We start from the raw sequence: 18259 nt of genomic DNA on the forward strand, positions 1-18259 counted from the left end.
GCCCCAGCCAGGACGCACAACAAAAGTGGGAGGACAGCGCCGAACTAAGTTCTCCGGCCGCTATTTGGATTTTCCTACACAACCACAGAGCCTGGTCAGCAGAAGTCTTTTAAGAGAAAGAGATCGCTGATCAATTGGCCTTTAGCTGGGAGAGGTGCAGCGACGACAGCTGGACGGCGTGCCCAGCTGTCCCCGAACCTGTGCTCTCCGCCGCTCACGGTCGGACTGTTCGGGAAGAAGGACAGCCCTTGAGCCTCCATCATGCTCGTCCAGAAAAGGCCTGCGAAAACACGGTCATGGTAAGCCGAGGGAGTTCACATAACAGGGGTCAGACCCCTAGACTTGAGGAACACAGGTTGACTGTTTTAGTTAGGGAACGAGAGACTTGAGGGGGGTGAGAAAGCAGAGTATTTTTAAGGAGCATTTTATTTGACTTCTACTGGCTGCAATCGGACTATTCGATGACTTTAAATACAATCCACCCAACACTTAAAGAATTGGCGACCCATTTCCATTTAGATTAAATAAGATTGTTGTGTTGCCTGAAAAAAATATATGTTAATGGACACAGTCTTCTTATTGGGAGTGAGTGACCCTCGCACGGAGGTGTCCTCGAAGAGAGACGTCTTTCTTTCGTTCTTTGTAGTAAACACTGAATATCAGAACACTTCCTCCTGTTGGTCCCGCAGAAGAGCTGTTAAAAGGGAGGTGCCGAATTGAAATCGAGATAAAAATTCTGGCAGGAATTCTTTGCGGCAATTAAGACCTCAGTGGAATGAAATGCCTTCGGGCGCATTAGGGGGCCTGTTTCCTAAGCTGCCCGCTTGTGGAATCTCCGCAATTAAGTGTCTCCTGGTCATCAATGACATTGTTATGAAACTGAACAAGTTGGTAACCTCTGTTTCGATGGTCCCCCAAAGGACAGGCTGGCATTTCTGTACCTGGAAGGGGCCATACACCAGGGCGGCGTCAGGCGTATCAATGGAGCAGGAAAAGCCTGCCGGGAGGCTTCAAGAAGACAGGGACTGGACAGTGGGAGGCAGAGGAACGCGGAGATCACACCCAGTCGGGTGTTCGTCATCCGCCGTGATCCCAAGGTAACCACAACACAAACAGTACTTCTTCCCCCAGTTTTGTTGTTCTGACCAGCTAAAACAAGGCTAGCGCAACAGTGATGCCTTGAAGTCCATTAGAGTCAGCGACTTAGAGCCTCACAAGAGCTAAGGTCAATTGGTCAGTGTGTCTGTTAGCTGGGACTGAAAACAGTAATAATGTTTTAGGTGGGTTTTTTGTTGTTTTTCCACAGAGGACCATTGTATCTGCTGTGGTGAGCAGAGCAGAATTGCATGTTTCTATTTGCGCTTTCCTGCAGAGGACAAATCTGCTGAACTGGCCGAGCAGCAGATCAGATCACAGCCATGGTAGTCTCATAAACCAGCGGTCCCCAGCCTTTTTTGCCCTACAGACCGGTTTATGTCCGACAATATTGTCACGGACTGGCCTCACGGATAAATACAACAAAATAAAACCAGTACTAGTACCAAAAAAAGAAGATTTATTCATAACACACAGGAAAACACCCAGGGAAACCAAGTTAACGCTAAAATTATAAAAAAACAAACAAACAATAAAAAACAAGTAAAACCAAGAAAACCATAACTTTCACACCCAAGCCTCAACTCTTACGGCCCGCTACCAAACAACTCACGGACAAGTACCGGTCTGTGGCCTGGGGGTTTGGGACCGCTGTCATAAACAACCAATAAGCACAGTGGTTCTGCTGAAAACTAAAAAAAATGTGTACTACTATATTGAGTATGATCATTATTTCTGAGGCCTCAAAACAGCTGATCATGCTGGAACTCACAGTGCCCTGGGAGGAGCGGATCGAGGAGGCCAATGAAAGGAAACGTGCAAAGTACCAGGAACTAGTGCAGGAGTGCAGGGGAAGGGGCTGAGAGACTTTCTATAAGCCCATAGAAGTGGGTTGTAGGGGCTTTGCAGGACGATCACTCTGCAGAGTCCTAGGCCAGCTGGGTGTGGCTGGGGCTGCCAAGAAGAGGGCCATCGAGGCTGTGAGCCTGGGTGAGGGTGTATGATGTTGTGAGACCCGAAACACCTGATGACCACAGGATACATCACTGAAGATGCGTACCAGTGCATCCAGGAGATGTGTCTTGTATAGTACTTTGACTTCATCACTCTTCATGGCATGCTGAGAGACAATATGAATACAAATGTTTTTTTGGTAAGATAAAAGGTTTTACACGAACAGCAGCAGAACCAGCAAATGTAAGCTTTTAGTTGAGAAATGAGGCTGTAGCATTGGTAGAAAAAGCAAGCAGGGCACTGATGTCTTCAACTCTAAAAATAGAAACGGTGCATTCAAGGTGAACAAATGGATGCATGGTTAGAACACATACCACAAAGATTAAAATGTCCCGTTTCAACTACCAGGCAGCTAGACCTTTTCTACAGGTCATGCCATCGTGCTCTCACTCAAGGAAAGATTATTTTGTCATAAACAATGAATAGTATATTATCTGACTTAGTGGGCTTGAATTGACCAGAACAATGCCCACGTGCCAAATACGTGGGTAATGAGTCACTTTGATTGATAAACAAAAAAACCCAAACCCAACATTCATTAATGTTCATGTCTGCTCACTAACAGCTTTACTCTGTCTTTGTTACTTTGTTACTATGGTAATTAGCGCTGTGCCTAAATCAAGTTTTTCACTGGGTGAATACGTCATTCAACCTCATCTATTTTACTTGTGGTGTTTTGCTATTCTACACATTTCTGCAGCAATTTTGTTAAATTAAAGTCCCACTGATTTCCCTCACAAGTTCATTTTGGAGCACCGGCGTGACACTGTTGTGGTTTCATCATCGGTCAAATAATAAACTCTTCTACAAAACAGATGGTTTTTAATGATTTTTAAAATGATTTTACTGGTTTAACTGCCATTATATAAATACCAGAATAGGTCTTTATTTTTGTGTTTAATAATATTAAAGAGTCCTGACTAGAAAAAGAAAAAGAAAAAACAGAACAGCAAAAAAACAGATGTAACGAACAACACCTTTATTTAACTGAGGACCTTAATACTACATTCACACTACGAAAGTAATGGTTAGAGACTTTGCTATGGCCAAAATTAATGAAACTGTGCAGTTAACTTGGACTCCACTGTTGTTGCGACTGAAGTGGTTGGTTTGAAGATGGGAACAAGGTCAGTGATCACTCAAAGTCAAACCACCTTTAGTGGATCATCAGTTTGTTAAGAAATTCCGCCAAGTTGGCAATTACATGCAATCTGTTTATGATAATACAGCGATTAACTGTGACAAATCCACAAAGATCTCAAGTCTGTTACTGTCTGCATGCATAGACATTCATAATTTAACAGAAGCACATATTAACTACTTACACTCAGAGTCCGGCCAGAAGCTTAAAGATTTTAAATCAGAAATTCATCTACATCTAGTGACATAGACACAAAATGACATTGGTGCTTGGCAACCTTTGCCACCTGGTTGTACTCCAATATAAAGCAAAGGTTGACTCAAGCCCCATATTGCAGAGAGACACATCACAGACCTACAGACTGACTTGGACTGATTGCAATGTGTTCACAATCCGTCTGGGTTTATAGATTAGACAGTAATTAAATGCAAACCTTTGCCAATCTGTCTGAGAATGAGAGTGTCTAACAGAGACCGTTAATGTGAGGGAGATTACGACTGTTTGGAGACAGGTTGCCTCCAAGAAGGCTACCTGTGCAATCGCCATGCAATTGAAAGTGGTCCAGTTGGTTGGCACAGCTATTTGTAATAAGTAGAGCAGCTAAACTTGTTTGCCTCATTTTTATAATCAGGTTACACTGATTAAAAGTTAAAGACTTTTATGCTGGTAGCTGCAACCATGCAGTTTCAATAAAAAGTGCAATAATTTGTATGGGGCTATGCAAGTCCACTCCCTAACTGTTATATCCCCCAGATCTACTGCATGTTGTCTAGAGATTTGTAATTCCCAAATCCAACCTAGCATAAGACTCTAAAAGGTTTTTGTTGAAACTGCAGAAAACATTATGCAATAGACTGTATATACCCAATTATTAGAAATGTGACCTTCAAGGAAGGTTTATTTCAATAATCAAGAAAATCATGCTTCAGAATTTGCAAGCAAGTACAAAAAGAGGATAAATAATTTGTCAGCAAAAAATACTAAATAAAAAAAACATTTTCCACTTTCCAAGGATTCAGTGTTTCACTTAGTCATTACCGTACAGGACAGACGCTAAAAGCATTCCTGCTCAAATATATTTTATTGACTTTCACATGTGCAGCGCTCATCAGAAGTGCTGCCTGCCCTTAAAAAAAATTAAAAAAAAAAAATTAAAAAAAAAAAAAAAAAAAAAAAAAAAAAGACAAAGGATGAACTGAAGCTCTGCCATCACGTAATGTCGCATACTGCTGTTTCTGATGTCATTTTAAAAAAAAAAAAAAAAAAAAAAAAAAAAAAAGAAGTGCTGCCTGCAAGCCCAACAACTGACTCACTTAAGTCCAACCAGTGACTTCATCGAATTCATTTTTGAATTGAACAAATTTGTTTTGATAAATAGTTCTGGTTCAGGATGCATATATAAAGCTACCACTTCACCTTTATTTATTTTCAAATGTTTACAGCAGAGCCCTCTGTGTGCTGCCCTCTAAACGCGCACAAAAATCAATTTTTTTGAATATCTGTCAAACTTAACTGTTTCGGATCATCAAAGAAATTTGATATTATACAAAAGTATAACCTGAGTAAATACAAAATGCAGTTTTTAAATCATTTATTAAGGGAATGGAAAAGGTTGTCCAAACCTACCAATGTTCTATATGAAAAACCGATTGCCCTTCAACCTAATAACTGGTTGTGCCACCCTTGGCGAAAAAATTGCAATCAAGTGTTTGAGATAACTGGCACTTCAGCTACATTGGAGATTTTTGCAATCATGAACGGCCTGTTTAAGGTAATTCTAAAGAATCTTAATTGCACTTAAGTTCACACTTTGTGCTTGAGCTTCTGTGCAGAAACTACTGGACAGACTTTCACCAGGATTTTCTGGTGGAGAGCAGAATTCATAGTTCCATCAATTATGGCAGGTTGTCCCAAAGCAGCAAAGAAGTTCCAGATCATCACACTACCAGTACTATGCTGGTGCCACAATTGTTGGTATGATGCTTTTTTTAAGTGAAATGATGTGTTCATATTTATGATAAATGTAACGGAACTCAAACGTTCCAAAAAGTTCAACTTTGCTCTCGTCAGTCCATAGAATATTTTCCTAAAGGTTTTGGGGATCATCAAGATGTTTGGGGAGCTTTTTCGGCAAATGTGTACTCTTTTTGATCACCAGTGGTTTTCTCCTTGGACTCTCCCACGGATCCCACTTTTGCCCAGCCTCCGTCTTATTGGTGAATCATGAACTCTGACCTTAATGGAGGCAAGTGAGGTCTGGAGTTCTTTAGATGTTTTTCGGGGTTATTCTGAGACCTCCTGGATGAGTGATTGATGCGCTATTTGTGTAATGTTGGTAGGTCGGCCATTTCTGGGAAGGTATTTGAAGGTTTCTCTATTTGTCGATAATGGCAATCACTGTGATTCACTGGAGTCAGAAAACCTTAGCGATAGCTTTGTAACTCTTTTGGCACTGATATATGTAAAAGACTTTGTTTCTCGGCTATGTCTTTATATCACAGTGTGATGTGTTACTTTTTTAGATCTATTAGCCCAATTCACTTTGTCAGACAGTTTCTATGCAAGCGATTTCTTGATTCATGTTTAGCAGTAATCAGGCACGGGTGTGACTAGTGAAACTGAACTTAGCTTTCCAAAGAATCTGGCCAATCACCTTTAATTCATGATACATGAATGATGCATTTTGTACACAGGACCAGGTAGATTTGGATAGCTTGTTTCCCTTACAATGTCAAGTTTATTCCTGACAAAGAAAATAGTTGATGAGTAATTATCCATTCAGATAACAGGTGGATGTTGGGGCGTGTAGGAGTTGAAGCAAGCAGCAGCAGTGACACATGGAGGGATATGAAACCTGCACCTTTACACAGCTACATGTACATGATGCAGTGAAGTTCAAGGTGTTTGACTGAAAAAGCTGACAGGCTTTGTTGTATCTAGGTTTGCTGCACGAATTTACACGAACCTCACAATACAGATTTCTAAATAAATGCGCTCTAATAATTGCTTTGTCAGGGATACATTTGGTTTTAAATATAATTAACTAAATTTACAGAATGTGTGGGCTAAACCGAAGGGTCCTTTCTAATTGTACTATTAAGAAGTGAACATGCTAACATTTAACTTCATGGCACGCAAACTTACGGTACTATCAGTGTATATAGTTGTGAAGAGAAAAGTATTCATAGGATTCTATATTTCTTCATTATGTGTTGCTTCAGTTAATTGCAGTTTGCAAGTGTTTATTTAAGCACAACCCTCTTAAAGTGGACATGAAACAGTACATGTATTAAGGCCAATTTACACCATCGAGCCCTATGCTGAAACTGTCACAGTTTTCACTCTGTCTGTGAAGCAGGATCTAAGATATAAGTCTTTAAAGTTAGAGTCACTGGGCTGGCTCGTCGGTTGCTGCTAATAGACTTAAGTTATGTTAGCTAAGCAGTGACAGACCTGCTGACTCAGTGAAAAACAAGGACACTAAAACTAAAACACTGTTGGCTAGCTGCACTGAAATGAGAAAATTTACCCATTAGCCATAATGTTTGGGTTTGCTTTGTTTGGTTTTCATCAAACATGGATTTTCCCAAACATTTTCACTTTAACTCGTCTCTCCAAAGGACACCCAGAAGTCTTGCCTTTTTTCCTCTGACAAGACATGGAACCACAGCTTCCTATTCAGTATCCTTGTTTGCAGCCTTATATGACTACATCCAAGTTTATTACAGCATTTAATCACCTAATTCACATTTTCTCTTCTTCTTCTGAATGAGTGAGTGAATAAATCACTTTGTCTCACAGCTATATTTAGCTACTCAGAATGCATGGTGAGTTGATAAAAATTCTCTTCCTGAGCACAAGAGAAAACTGGCAAGACAATTTATCTCTTTGGACCAGCCTGTTCCCAAAATGTTTGTTGCCCAGCAACAGACATCACACAGATCCTTTGAGAGAGGGGAAAAAAGGCTTGTTGTTGCATTGACATACAGTCTGTGTGTGGTTTTGTTGAGAATCCTTTGTCATCATTTTGACCCACAGGGGGAGGTGTGGGTGTATGGACACCATATAGGAAGTGGTAAAGCGTGGGGTGATACTGCCACATAAGGAACCGTGGGAACAGATAAAGAGCAAGGAGGAAGGAAAAAGGAGCTGTGGAGAAAGCAGAAAAAGAAGGCACAGAGGTGGGACGAAACAGAAGAAGAAACAGAAACAAAGAGTGTAAAAGGGGACAAATTCATGCAGGCTTATATGTCCAATGATGTCCAAGTGACCACTGGACTGGTGAAGGCCTGTCATCCAATGTTATGAGAACCAAGGCTTTCTTTCAATCAAAGGTGACGTACAAATTTAAAATTGTTGGACTGGATGAGGAGGATAACAAACCATATTTTGTTATGGTTAAAAGTGTGTTCCTCACCTGTGGCTGCGGTAAATGTTTAGCAGTATAATGACGAAGCCCAAGCAGCAACAGGCCAGGTAGGGGCTACCAAAGAGCCCAGAGAGTCTTCGTGTACGATGCTCCCATCTCGCCACCTGACAACAGGAAGACAATGACAACGGTGTTTACCATAAATATCCAATTAAACTGCATTAAAAAACTGAAAGTTAATGATTGTTTGTCACACTATGTCAGTCTAAAAAAACCCTCAAAGCTCAACTTTTTAAACTCAAGTTTGGCAGAGCTCCAGCATTGTTATGTGGAGCGAGGACAACCTTACAGAAAGAAAATCATTTCTGCAGCACTCCACCAATCAGGCCTGTATGGTAGAGTGGCCAGAGAGAAGCTATTCCTCAGTAAAAGACACATGACAGCCCATTTGGAGTTTACTAAAAGCCACCTGAAGGATTCATCTGTATTCATGAGTAGGGATGGGTATCGAAAACCGGTTCTTGTTGAGAACCGGTTCCCACTGTTTCAAATCCTTGGAATCGTTTGCCACTTTTAAAAACGATTCCCTTATCGATTCCAGTCGCCCCGAATGACGTCATCACGTTGAGTAGCGTCTTTTACCCAGTAGGAAACACGGCGCCTGAGCGGCACAAACGCTCAAAAGTTTGGTTACACTTTATGAGAAAGGATGACAACAGGGCAACGTGCAATACTTGCAAAGTAGAGATTTCATCAAAGGGAGGAAACACTACGAATATGCAAAAGCATTTGCTCAAAAAACACGCGATTGCTTTCAACGAATGTTGTGTTTTTGATCCGCTCCGGACTAGCTCAACCCAGCAGCAGCGGTAGCGTTTCCACGTCCTCTCCCGTTAATACTGCAGGTAACTAATCAATTAGCATTGCATATTATGTTAGCGCGATTTACCTTATTACAAAACCTGCTATTACTGTGCGTTGCATTTAGATAACCATGATGAGAGAGACAGAGTCTGGCTCAGATGCTGGCAGTTCTCGCTGCAGTCTACCGGTAGCGTCTCCTTTCAGGCCAGGATAGACGAATGTCACCGAGCAGTGACTAAGTTTGTGGTCAAAGGCTTGCACCCATTTGCCACAGCAGATGCCCCCGATTTCACTTTGGTAAGTGAATGTGTTTAATTGTAGGCAGGGACATTACTGGATATTCTTGTGTAATTGCTACAGAATAATTTATGTTAAACTTTGTTATTGCTACAGGAGAATATTTATTTTATTATTTTACATATACATTTTTTTTCCTGGGGACCCTGTGACACCCCATTGAAGAGCCGTAGGCTGTGGATCTCTTAAGATCTCACTGTTGGGTTTGTAAGACCATGTTACTCCTAAATTTCTATCTTGTTCAAAGAGAAGATATAAAACACAGTTCTAAGCTAATTGACTTTAGTGTTCTCCTTTTTAAAAAAAAAAAAGAATCGATAAGAGAATCGATAAGGAATCGAATCGTTAAACAGAATCGAAAATGGAATCGGAATCGTTAAAATCTTATCAATACCCATCCCTATTCATGAGTAGATCGAACAGGAGGTCCTGAAGCCACTGAAGCCAGTTTTTTGCAGTCCCAGGTCAGTGAGGGAATGGGTTACACCAGTTTTACCAAGCAAGCATACTTTATAGTCCATCTACAAGCAACATTCAACCAAGAAAATAAGCTCCATGCAAAATCCTGTTCATTATATGCCTGAAACATCTAGGTCATTATCACAACAGTTTTTTTGTTTGTTTTTTACAGTATTATGTATGCAACAACAAGACGTGCACATGAAAACATTGGCTTTACTGGCCAGGAAAAATCAGAATGCTCTTGACAAAATACTGAAAATGGTCTCCTGGTCAATTTGCATATACTTTTGTGAAGTCTCAAAAGTGCTGCCTTTATCCGCATTTTAATGAAGTTTTCAAAAATGAATAAGATTTTCACTGGAAGTGTCAAGGATGGACAGGATAAGAATATCAGACGGACAGTTCAGGTTGAGCTGTTTGGAGACAAAGTTAGAGAGGTGAAGCTGAGACGGTCTGGACATGTAGAGAGGAAGAATAGCGGCTATACTAGACAAAGGATGCTGGAGATGGAGCCGTCAGGCAGGAGGAAAAGAAGGCCACAGAGAGGGTTCATTGATGTTGTAAAAGAGGACATGTAGACGGTTGGTGTGACATAAGAGGATGCAAAGGATGGACGAGACAGAGGCAGATACACTGCTGTGTCAATCGCTAAAGAGCAGCCAAAAGAAGCCAAAAGAAAAAGAATAAAACAGGATTCTTTGGCTACCACAGCAGTTTCTCATATAGAGACAGAGAGATCTTGTTTGCTTTTGGTATCTGGCTTTGAGCCTTAAATAGCTAAATATCATGACTTTTGTCTACAGTTTTGAAATATTGTGCCCGTGATAGAGACAGAAGAGTGCTGTTTGTTTGCATATGTTGTTCTGCCCTGAAGCGATTATTTGTTCAAGTTTATTTGTTCACCTCTGAAACAGCTGGTGCATTTCCACACAGCTGTATTCTCTTGCTGGCTATTGACAAGTGTTTATTTTTTTTAAGCTCTTTATATAGTACCGTGCATATCCAGCAGGGAGTGACGCCATAGAATCTTATCTAACTGGTCACAGTTGCATTTTCCAAAACGCACTTCTCTCCCAAAAAAAGAGAATGGAAAATAGTCACATCCTACCCATTTATGCAGCACAAAAGGCGTTTAACCCATCTGTCCATACGGTGAACCTTTCAGTGGCATTAGCAACTCAAAGTGCTGTTTGTGAAATGACTGAAAAACTTAAAATTACCACCTGACAGTGGGCTAAGGAAATGCATAGATGACTGTAAAGAAAAACCCCCCAAAACAACAAAAATGAATCCCACAGGCACAAATGTTACCATGGCAACAGCTTTTCTATGTTCAGCAGCGGCAAGGTAGGAAAAAAGAGGAGGAATATAAATATAAAGGTGAGGTGAAACAAATGTTAAGAAGTGGTAAAGAGTCCTTTATGGAGTGCAGCAATCCCCAGGTATAAATTGCATTGTTAATGGGTTAGCGCTACCTGCTCAAGAGCAATCAGAAGCAGCTGAGAAAGCATGCTTAAGCATGCTGAGAAAACTTGGCAGCTCTCTTTGCATTTTTAGAATAGATGAAAAGCTTAAATCAAGTATTAATCCCCTTCTCCTTTCTCTGAGGCTCATGTCGTCTGTTTTGTTTTTTAAATCCCAGCCTTCAGCAAGCCGTATGCTGACATTTCCTTTTCCTTTCTTTCGTTTTTCTTCTGCCTCCTAACAGAGTTCAACTGCTATGTAATTAAGGGCCAGCAGCTGATGTACTTTGACTAAGATGTATGGTTACGTCCACAGTTTGCATTGCAGTCTGCTCCACATGGACATTAGCACACAGCGAGCTGGAATGAAACTGAACAATCATAGCGACAGTGGAGGGAATAAATAATAATTAGGTCTGCAGATAGCAGGTTTGTGTTGAAATGATGACGCAATGCATTTTACAAACACATCTACATATTCTTTTACCAATTCACAATGGTTCTTTTTGAGACTCAAAGTAAGATGCACTGATCTAAAAAAAATAAATAAAGACAGGATGTGTGCTCAATACAAAAATAAGAAAACATTCTTTTATATGCTGGTGAGAGCTCCCCATCAGCTTCACAATTCCTTGTATCACATAATAAACTGACTCATTCTAGCACCTCAATTTTGGGATGAATAACCTATAAAAGAGGTCATCTTCTGCTTTACTGCCCGTGTCATATACTTGCTCAAATGTCATCCTGAATTGGTCACTAGAGAAAAAATTTCCTGACCAGTTGGCAAAAAACACCTACTTGCAAATTTTCTAGGGTCACTCATGGGCTGCATGAACATACAGCACTTATTTACACTATGCCCAGCTTTCTGTGCATTGTGCTTCTGGCATGCCAGAGGGTCTCTTATTTGTTAGTTGTTGGCAACCCTACCTACACCACTACACCAGACTACAGCCCCTGCTAGACTGTGCTAAACTATCAGTGGAAACACAAACAGAAAATGCTGCGCTATATGGGCAGATCCTAAAAGATTCCAGCTAAATGTAGCTAACTAATAAAGCTTAACATGATGTTGCTCCAACTTTGGATGTTGAAAATGCATTTAACAATGTGTGTATGCCAAAAAAGTCGAATATACAGATATAAACGAGAAGTAATTACACCTGTTGATAAAATTGCTAATAACTATTTGGTCAATTAATAATAAATTAGCTTCTGTGCTAGCACTCATTCTCCTGAATCTAGTCTTTCAGCAAGTCATTCAGGCAGGTTTCCATGTACATCTAATGTTACGTAAGCATATCTGCCTCCCTACATGTGTCCATTCTATCTCTATTATAGGTTTTTCCAGAGTTGACAGAAAATCACAGGAAAAAGTCATGACAACCTGGTAATGTCAAAAATAAGAGAGGAAACATTATGTAACCATTCAAGTGTCCCTGATAAAACTACAGTTTAAGCTCCAACTAAATATAAATAAAATGCATAAGTACAGAGATGGGTTCAAAAGAGGTAGAGAGTGTACTCACCTAAGAGAGGAGGACATTTTGTGACCAATGAAATTCTTAGCCATTGATATTAAGAGTTTTATTACTTTCTGCTAAATATACCAGATGACTCAGGCTAATCCATGTTATTATACTTTATACATTAATGTGAAAAAGAATGGATACTGTCTTTAAATGTTGAGGTTTTATATACTAGGGCATCACTTTTTTAAAAAAATGATCAAAAGCTTATTCAATAGGAAAGATTCAATAGGTGACAATACAATTAGAAAAAGACTGAACAAGTATGGCTTGTTTGTCAGGAGGACAAGAAACTTCACAAACAATGTCTTTTGGACAGATAAGACCAAAGTGGTCATGACTGCCCATAATACACATAATACACAATACAGCATATCAGCACAAACACCTCAAACCAACTGTCAAGCACGTTGGTGGAGGTATAATAATTTGGACTTATTTTGCAGCCACAGTAACATGAACTCTTTTGTATACCAAAAACACTGTGCAGTCCAATGTGAAGCCATCTGTCCAATAGGTAAAGCAACAATGATCCATGCACATTATCAAAGAAAGGTCTAAATAGCTCACAAAAAGAACGATGTGTTGCAAAACCCAAATCAGATGGTGTGGCATAAACAAATGCCTGCGAACCTCAATGAACTGAAGCAACTTTATACAGAAGAGTGACCAGTGCTCTACATGGGCCTGATATCCACTTACGAGGACATTATACTGCTGCTGTTCTATCAAAACTTTAAACGAATATCCTCATATATGGCTCTTATTTTTCTTAAAAACAAAAATAAGGTAAGAAAAAAAAAATCTGGCAATTCTTTATTTTTACATTCATCGGGCCCCAATATGCCCAAATATCAAAGAGAAATTAAAAATGCATGTCGTGGAAGAGTTCGGGTCGAGGTTAAACCATCTTATAAAGACATGTTGGGTTTTTTGGGGTTGGGTTGGGTTCTACTGTGTCTTTCCCTCTACATTGACCTAAAAAAATCCAAAGTAAACTTTAACAAGGAAAAAGTAACTACTGGCACAAGGACGATAAAACACTATAGATGAAATTGCACTGAATGCACTGCTGTTTGGATGTTACAATGCACCAACTACACATGCTCCCCAGGGAGCAGACTTCAAACAAGTAACAGCAGTAACTAATTGACCACGGTTTCTCTCGCTGTCCATGTCCATGCCAAAAGAGAATAATCATGACTTTCACTGGAAAAAAATAAAATGACGACTTTGTATAAAGAAAAAAACAAAAAAAAACCCCACAAAAAACCCACAGTCTCATGGCAGTTTGTGCAAGTTTTCATTGATACGATTCACGTCGATGTACATAAAAATCTATCACTATATAAAGGGCTAAAATTTCTACATTTGTGGCTTAGAGGGATTGACAGTAGAGCAAATCCTTTTGCTAGACACACGGATTATATACTTCATATGTATTATTTAAGTTTTAGTAATTTAATTTAATAAATATTAGGTTTAGGTTAGGACTATAAATTATTCTATCTACTGTAACTATCATGAAAAAAAAGATTAGCTTAGCTAGTCTTAGTAATCTCAAACCCAACAAACATACCTCCATCATCCATATTAGCAGGCCATTTATGTTAGTACACTCTCTTCTGATCAGGCAGTGGGCCTCTAAGCCTCATTCAGCCTGATTTGCAACCATTCACTGGGTGATGGCGTATGCTAAAAATATTCAGGTGTTCTGTATGCAGACTACTGATGTTGCTATCAAATCATCAATCAAGCGCTGAAACTAACAGCAGGCACAGATGAGGAGAGTACAGGCAGTGGCGCCACATTGGGAGAACTAGCAGCTCTTCAGCACAAATTCAATCAAGGCTTAGGTAACAGGCTACACCTGCATCCCCATCAGCCCACTTAAATCTGAGATACAGGCACTTGATTGGACTTCAAGTCAGGACAACAGATAGATGGAACCATGTCTAAGGAGCTGAAATGGGAAAACAAAGTTAAAAGTAGCCCCAACTGAATATTACCTCAAGACACCCTCTGCAACATACTAACAACAGAACTCCAAGCAGAATCTACGGCATGCATGGAGGTTAAAATGACAGAATGTCACCTTGAACTTTAGCCTCATAAGAAGCTGAAAGGTTTTTGCATTTGTGTGTCTGTGTGTGTTGTACACTGTATTAAAAGACATGTAATGGAGAACAACCTGCACACAGACTCAGCCAAGTACATTAATGCGTGGATGTGTGCCGTCCTGGAGTAATGAGGAGAAAGAGAACAAGAACATGGACAGGACACATGGATACACACAAACTGGTGAATATTTGATTAATTGTCTGCCAGGGCAGAATACATGAAGCAAACTAAACTTACACATACGGATAGATTTCTGGAGTCCTGTAAGATTGAGATAAGACTGAACATAGTTTGAATCATTTATAATGTTATTGTGTGTAATCATTTATTGCCCCCAGCAGATGAATAACAAAAAAAACAATGCAAACAAATGATGCCTTTTTGCAGGCTGCTAGCAACAAATTGATCAAAGATACACTTTAAAAACCCAGTCTCTGATTAGTGGTTAGATACAATGCTACTTTGGTTAAGTATGAACAGAGATGGGCAGTAACGCGTTACGTGTTACTTGAAAAAGTAATCAGATTACAGTAACGAGTAAAGTAAGGGATTACTATTGCAAAAACGGTAATTAGATTACCGTTACTTTCCCGTAGGAACGCTGCGTTACTAAAACCGTGATATTTTTGCGAGAATGTCTCATGACAGTGACGTAAGCGAGTGCGACGTTCGTGACAACAGCTGTGTGCAGATCAACAATGGATCATATATCGAGTACTGGAGAGGGTATGAGCGTGCAGCGTTTAAAGCGTGGAAGTACTGACCTTACTTTGAGTTTGATTCCATAAAAAGTGACAAAAACATAAGTGTCCGTTGTGCGTGGGAAGAAAACTTCTTTTTACACCGAAACCCCCCCTAAACAAGCTCTGAGTGCGCAACGACGTAATGGGAAATTCACAGAGAAACTCGCGGATTCTTCAACTGACCGCTGCGGCACACCTGTACCAGAGCACACCTCCGCCTACGCCACTACTGCTATACAGGTGAAAATAGAGCAACAGGGCCACTAGTCTTTGATTTTATTTATTTTCTGCTGTGTTTTACTTGCATCTATTTGAAAGACTGAGTGTAAAAACAAAAAATATTTCATTTCATGTGCTGGAATGTGCAGAAAATAGGTTTAAATGTTAAACTAATTTCTTCCAGTCAAAGAATGGTGCATATAATTTAATTTTTGCTTGATGCATAAAGTTAAAAGCTTAAAACTAATAAAACAAGTTTTAAAAAGAGACTTTTCCATTTGATTACATTTTGTATGGTGGATTATGCAGAAAAAGTAGAATTGGGCTGACAGATCTATTGCTTTATCACCTATTCAGGTTGTAAATCGTGTTTTTAAAAAGTAACTAAGTAACTAAGTAATTAATTACTTATATAAGTAATCATTAAAGTAACGGGATTACTTTTTTGGGGACGTAATCAGTAATTAGTTACTGATTACTTTTTTCAAGTAACTTGACCAACACTGAGTATGAATGCACTGAGGAAGATATTGAAAAGTCTTGAAAGAAAACCTTCTTCACTCAGTTAGGACATTAAAAATGAATCACAGGTAGGTTGTCCATCCAGATTAAGTTCATGCAGTTGGCCTAGCTGGTCTCTGGACTTTAAGTCAACAGAAAATCTACTGAGAGAGCTGAAACTTCAGATATCTGTAAAAATTCCCATTGAGAAGTATGGAAACTTGGTGACCAGCTACAAGAAATGCCTGACAGATGTGCTTATTCCACCAAGCTGTAAATCAAAGACTTATTTCTGTCACAAGAATCTACATTAATTTAGGTAACAAACAAACAAAACAAACGTCTATTAAAAATTACAGACCGCTTTGTAAATGGTAAAAATCATAAATTCACCAGGGGTCAAATACTTTTTCCCCACTGTCTAAGTAGGTTCAAACACCTCTACAGTAATTATATGTTGCTCTAATCTTTTAGTAGTTGAGACTATTAATTCGTGGCTAATTATTCTATTTATTTTACAGGATAGAAAATAGTAACAGTAACAATGAAGGATACTTTTTTTTTTTTTTTCTTTTTTTTTTTTTTGCCTGTCCCGTTTGGCTCTTTTGCCATCAGAATTGTTGTCTAAAGGCAAAGAAAGATGCCCAACGGATTTACTTTACCAAATTGACCATCCCAGCCTTGCCGTAATGGTCCATTTGATTCACCTTTTATTGTTTATTTTATTTTCACTTACTGAATACGGGACAGACTTGACTGGGGGAAAGAGAAACAGCTGAGAAGAGGGACGGGGGAGAAGGGCAAAAAACAAAAACCAACAGAATGAGCAGAAAAAAAAAAAAAAGAAATAAAAAATGCATATATCAATCACCTGGATCACCTGCTGAGAAAGAAAAAAGAAAACAAGCAGAAGAGAACAAGAGTAATAGAATAAACAGCATCACAATGATATATGGGAATATGACAGTAAATACTAAATATTAAACATTATTGTGCAGCACATAAGATCAACAGAACACAGTGTGCTTTGAGGTAGGAGCCAAAAAGGGTGTAGTTTGTGGGTGTGATCACCCGTGTGTACACCTGTGAGCATGGACGCGCTTGTTTTTTTTTTTTTTTAAAAGGTTCCTTCATGTAATGATCTGCTAGAGGGTGTGGGGGGGCCACAGCCCCGTCCTCCAGGGCATGAAGCAGGTATGGAGGAGATCAAAACTCTAGACATCCAGAGGCCCCCAGAACACAAGAGACCAAGGAAGACCAACAGAGGGGCAGCCGCGCCACTGTCCCAGAAAGAGCTGAGGAGAGTCCCAGATGAGGGCTCACTCAGCAGCCGCGGAGCAGAAGCCAGGGGGAGTTGCAGTGACGTGCCCGTGAGCTCCGCCGGCAGCCAGCCGTGCCTGAGTGACCGAGCCCCAGGCCGAGAGGCCGGGGGCACCCCGCCTCCGAAGTGGCCCGAGCGAGCCCCAGGCTCCAGGCCCCGATAAGCGGCCGCCAAGGAGTGAGCCGGTGTGTACCTGGACGCCCACCCCCGGACATAAAGAACCACCAACGCACCGACACCTGAGGGAATCCGCCACCGGCAGGGGAAGTGGTGGTAGGGGGAGATAGGCCTCCAAACCTTGGAGGGCCTGAGATGTCCCCAGAGAGGTGGCGCCTGACACCCAACCTGACATATAGACACAGAAATACAGGCACACACAAGGATACTTTTTGTACTAGTTTAAAGTCTAATGAGATCACGCCACAGGCGCAAGAGGACGACTATTATATCACCCCAATAATGTCACCAAAAAGGATTCAGCTTTGTAAACACAGACTTGAATGCACGCAGATGAGAAGACTAAAGGCCTAAATGCTCTCCTTGTATTACTTTGATCCAGGTCATAAAGATTAAAATAAGAGAACAAAAAGACGTAAAAACTGTTTGCTGCTTCAAAGCTGATGGTGTACCCAGTTTGTTGTGGTCACAGTTACATCACACTGCCCTCCAGGTGCAAAAAACATTTTACACCGTGACCTTTAATACTCCGTCTTTATCCATTTTTGTTGGTGTTTGTTAAGTTCAGGACACACAAATAACGCAATGTGATCGACAAAGACTTTTTTTTTTTTTACAATTAATGACCTATGAAATCAGAACAGGAACTTTTCTGACAGTCCTTTCATCAGTAGTATCTGATGAAAGTAAATGTATTGTTATATAACTTTTATTTTTGCTTATTAAATGAACAACAACAACAACAAAAAAACACATTTGGAGAATAGTTGCCTGATATAATTCACACATCATTTTTCTACATTTTTATGTAGACTTTTTAGTAACCATTCCATTACTAAACTGTTCGTCCTATACGCTTTTACAGCTATAACTTAAATACCACAATGCCAATCGCAAGGCAATAAAATGGATTTTCTATTAAAAATGGAAAGGTATACAC

General features: G+C 40.0%; 1 protein-coding gene across 1 annotated transcript in view; it reads right to left on the reverse strand.

The window, feature by feature from the left end:
• The window catches only part of pemt (phosphatidylethanolamine N-methyltransferase), a 45339-nt gene that overhangs the window by 5110 nt on the left and 21970 nt on the right, over positions 1-18259 (reverse strand). Inside the window, exon 3 of the mRNA XM_040036785.1 lies at positions 7668-7783. Coding sequence (XP_039892719.1) covers positions 7668-7783 — 116 coding nt within the window. The remainder of the gene's footprint in view (positions 1-7667; positions 7784-18259) is intronic.

The sequence above is a fragment of the Simochromis diagramma genome, unplaced genomic scaffold, assembly GCF_900408965.1.
Source record: "Simochromis diagramma unplaced genomic scaffold, fSimDia1.1 OVJJ01000371.1, whole genome shotgun sequence".
Taxonomy (NCBI): domain Eukaryota; kingdom Metazoa; phylum Chordata; class Actinopteri; order Cichliformes; family Cichlidae; genus Simochromis; species Simochromis diagramma.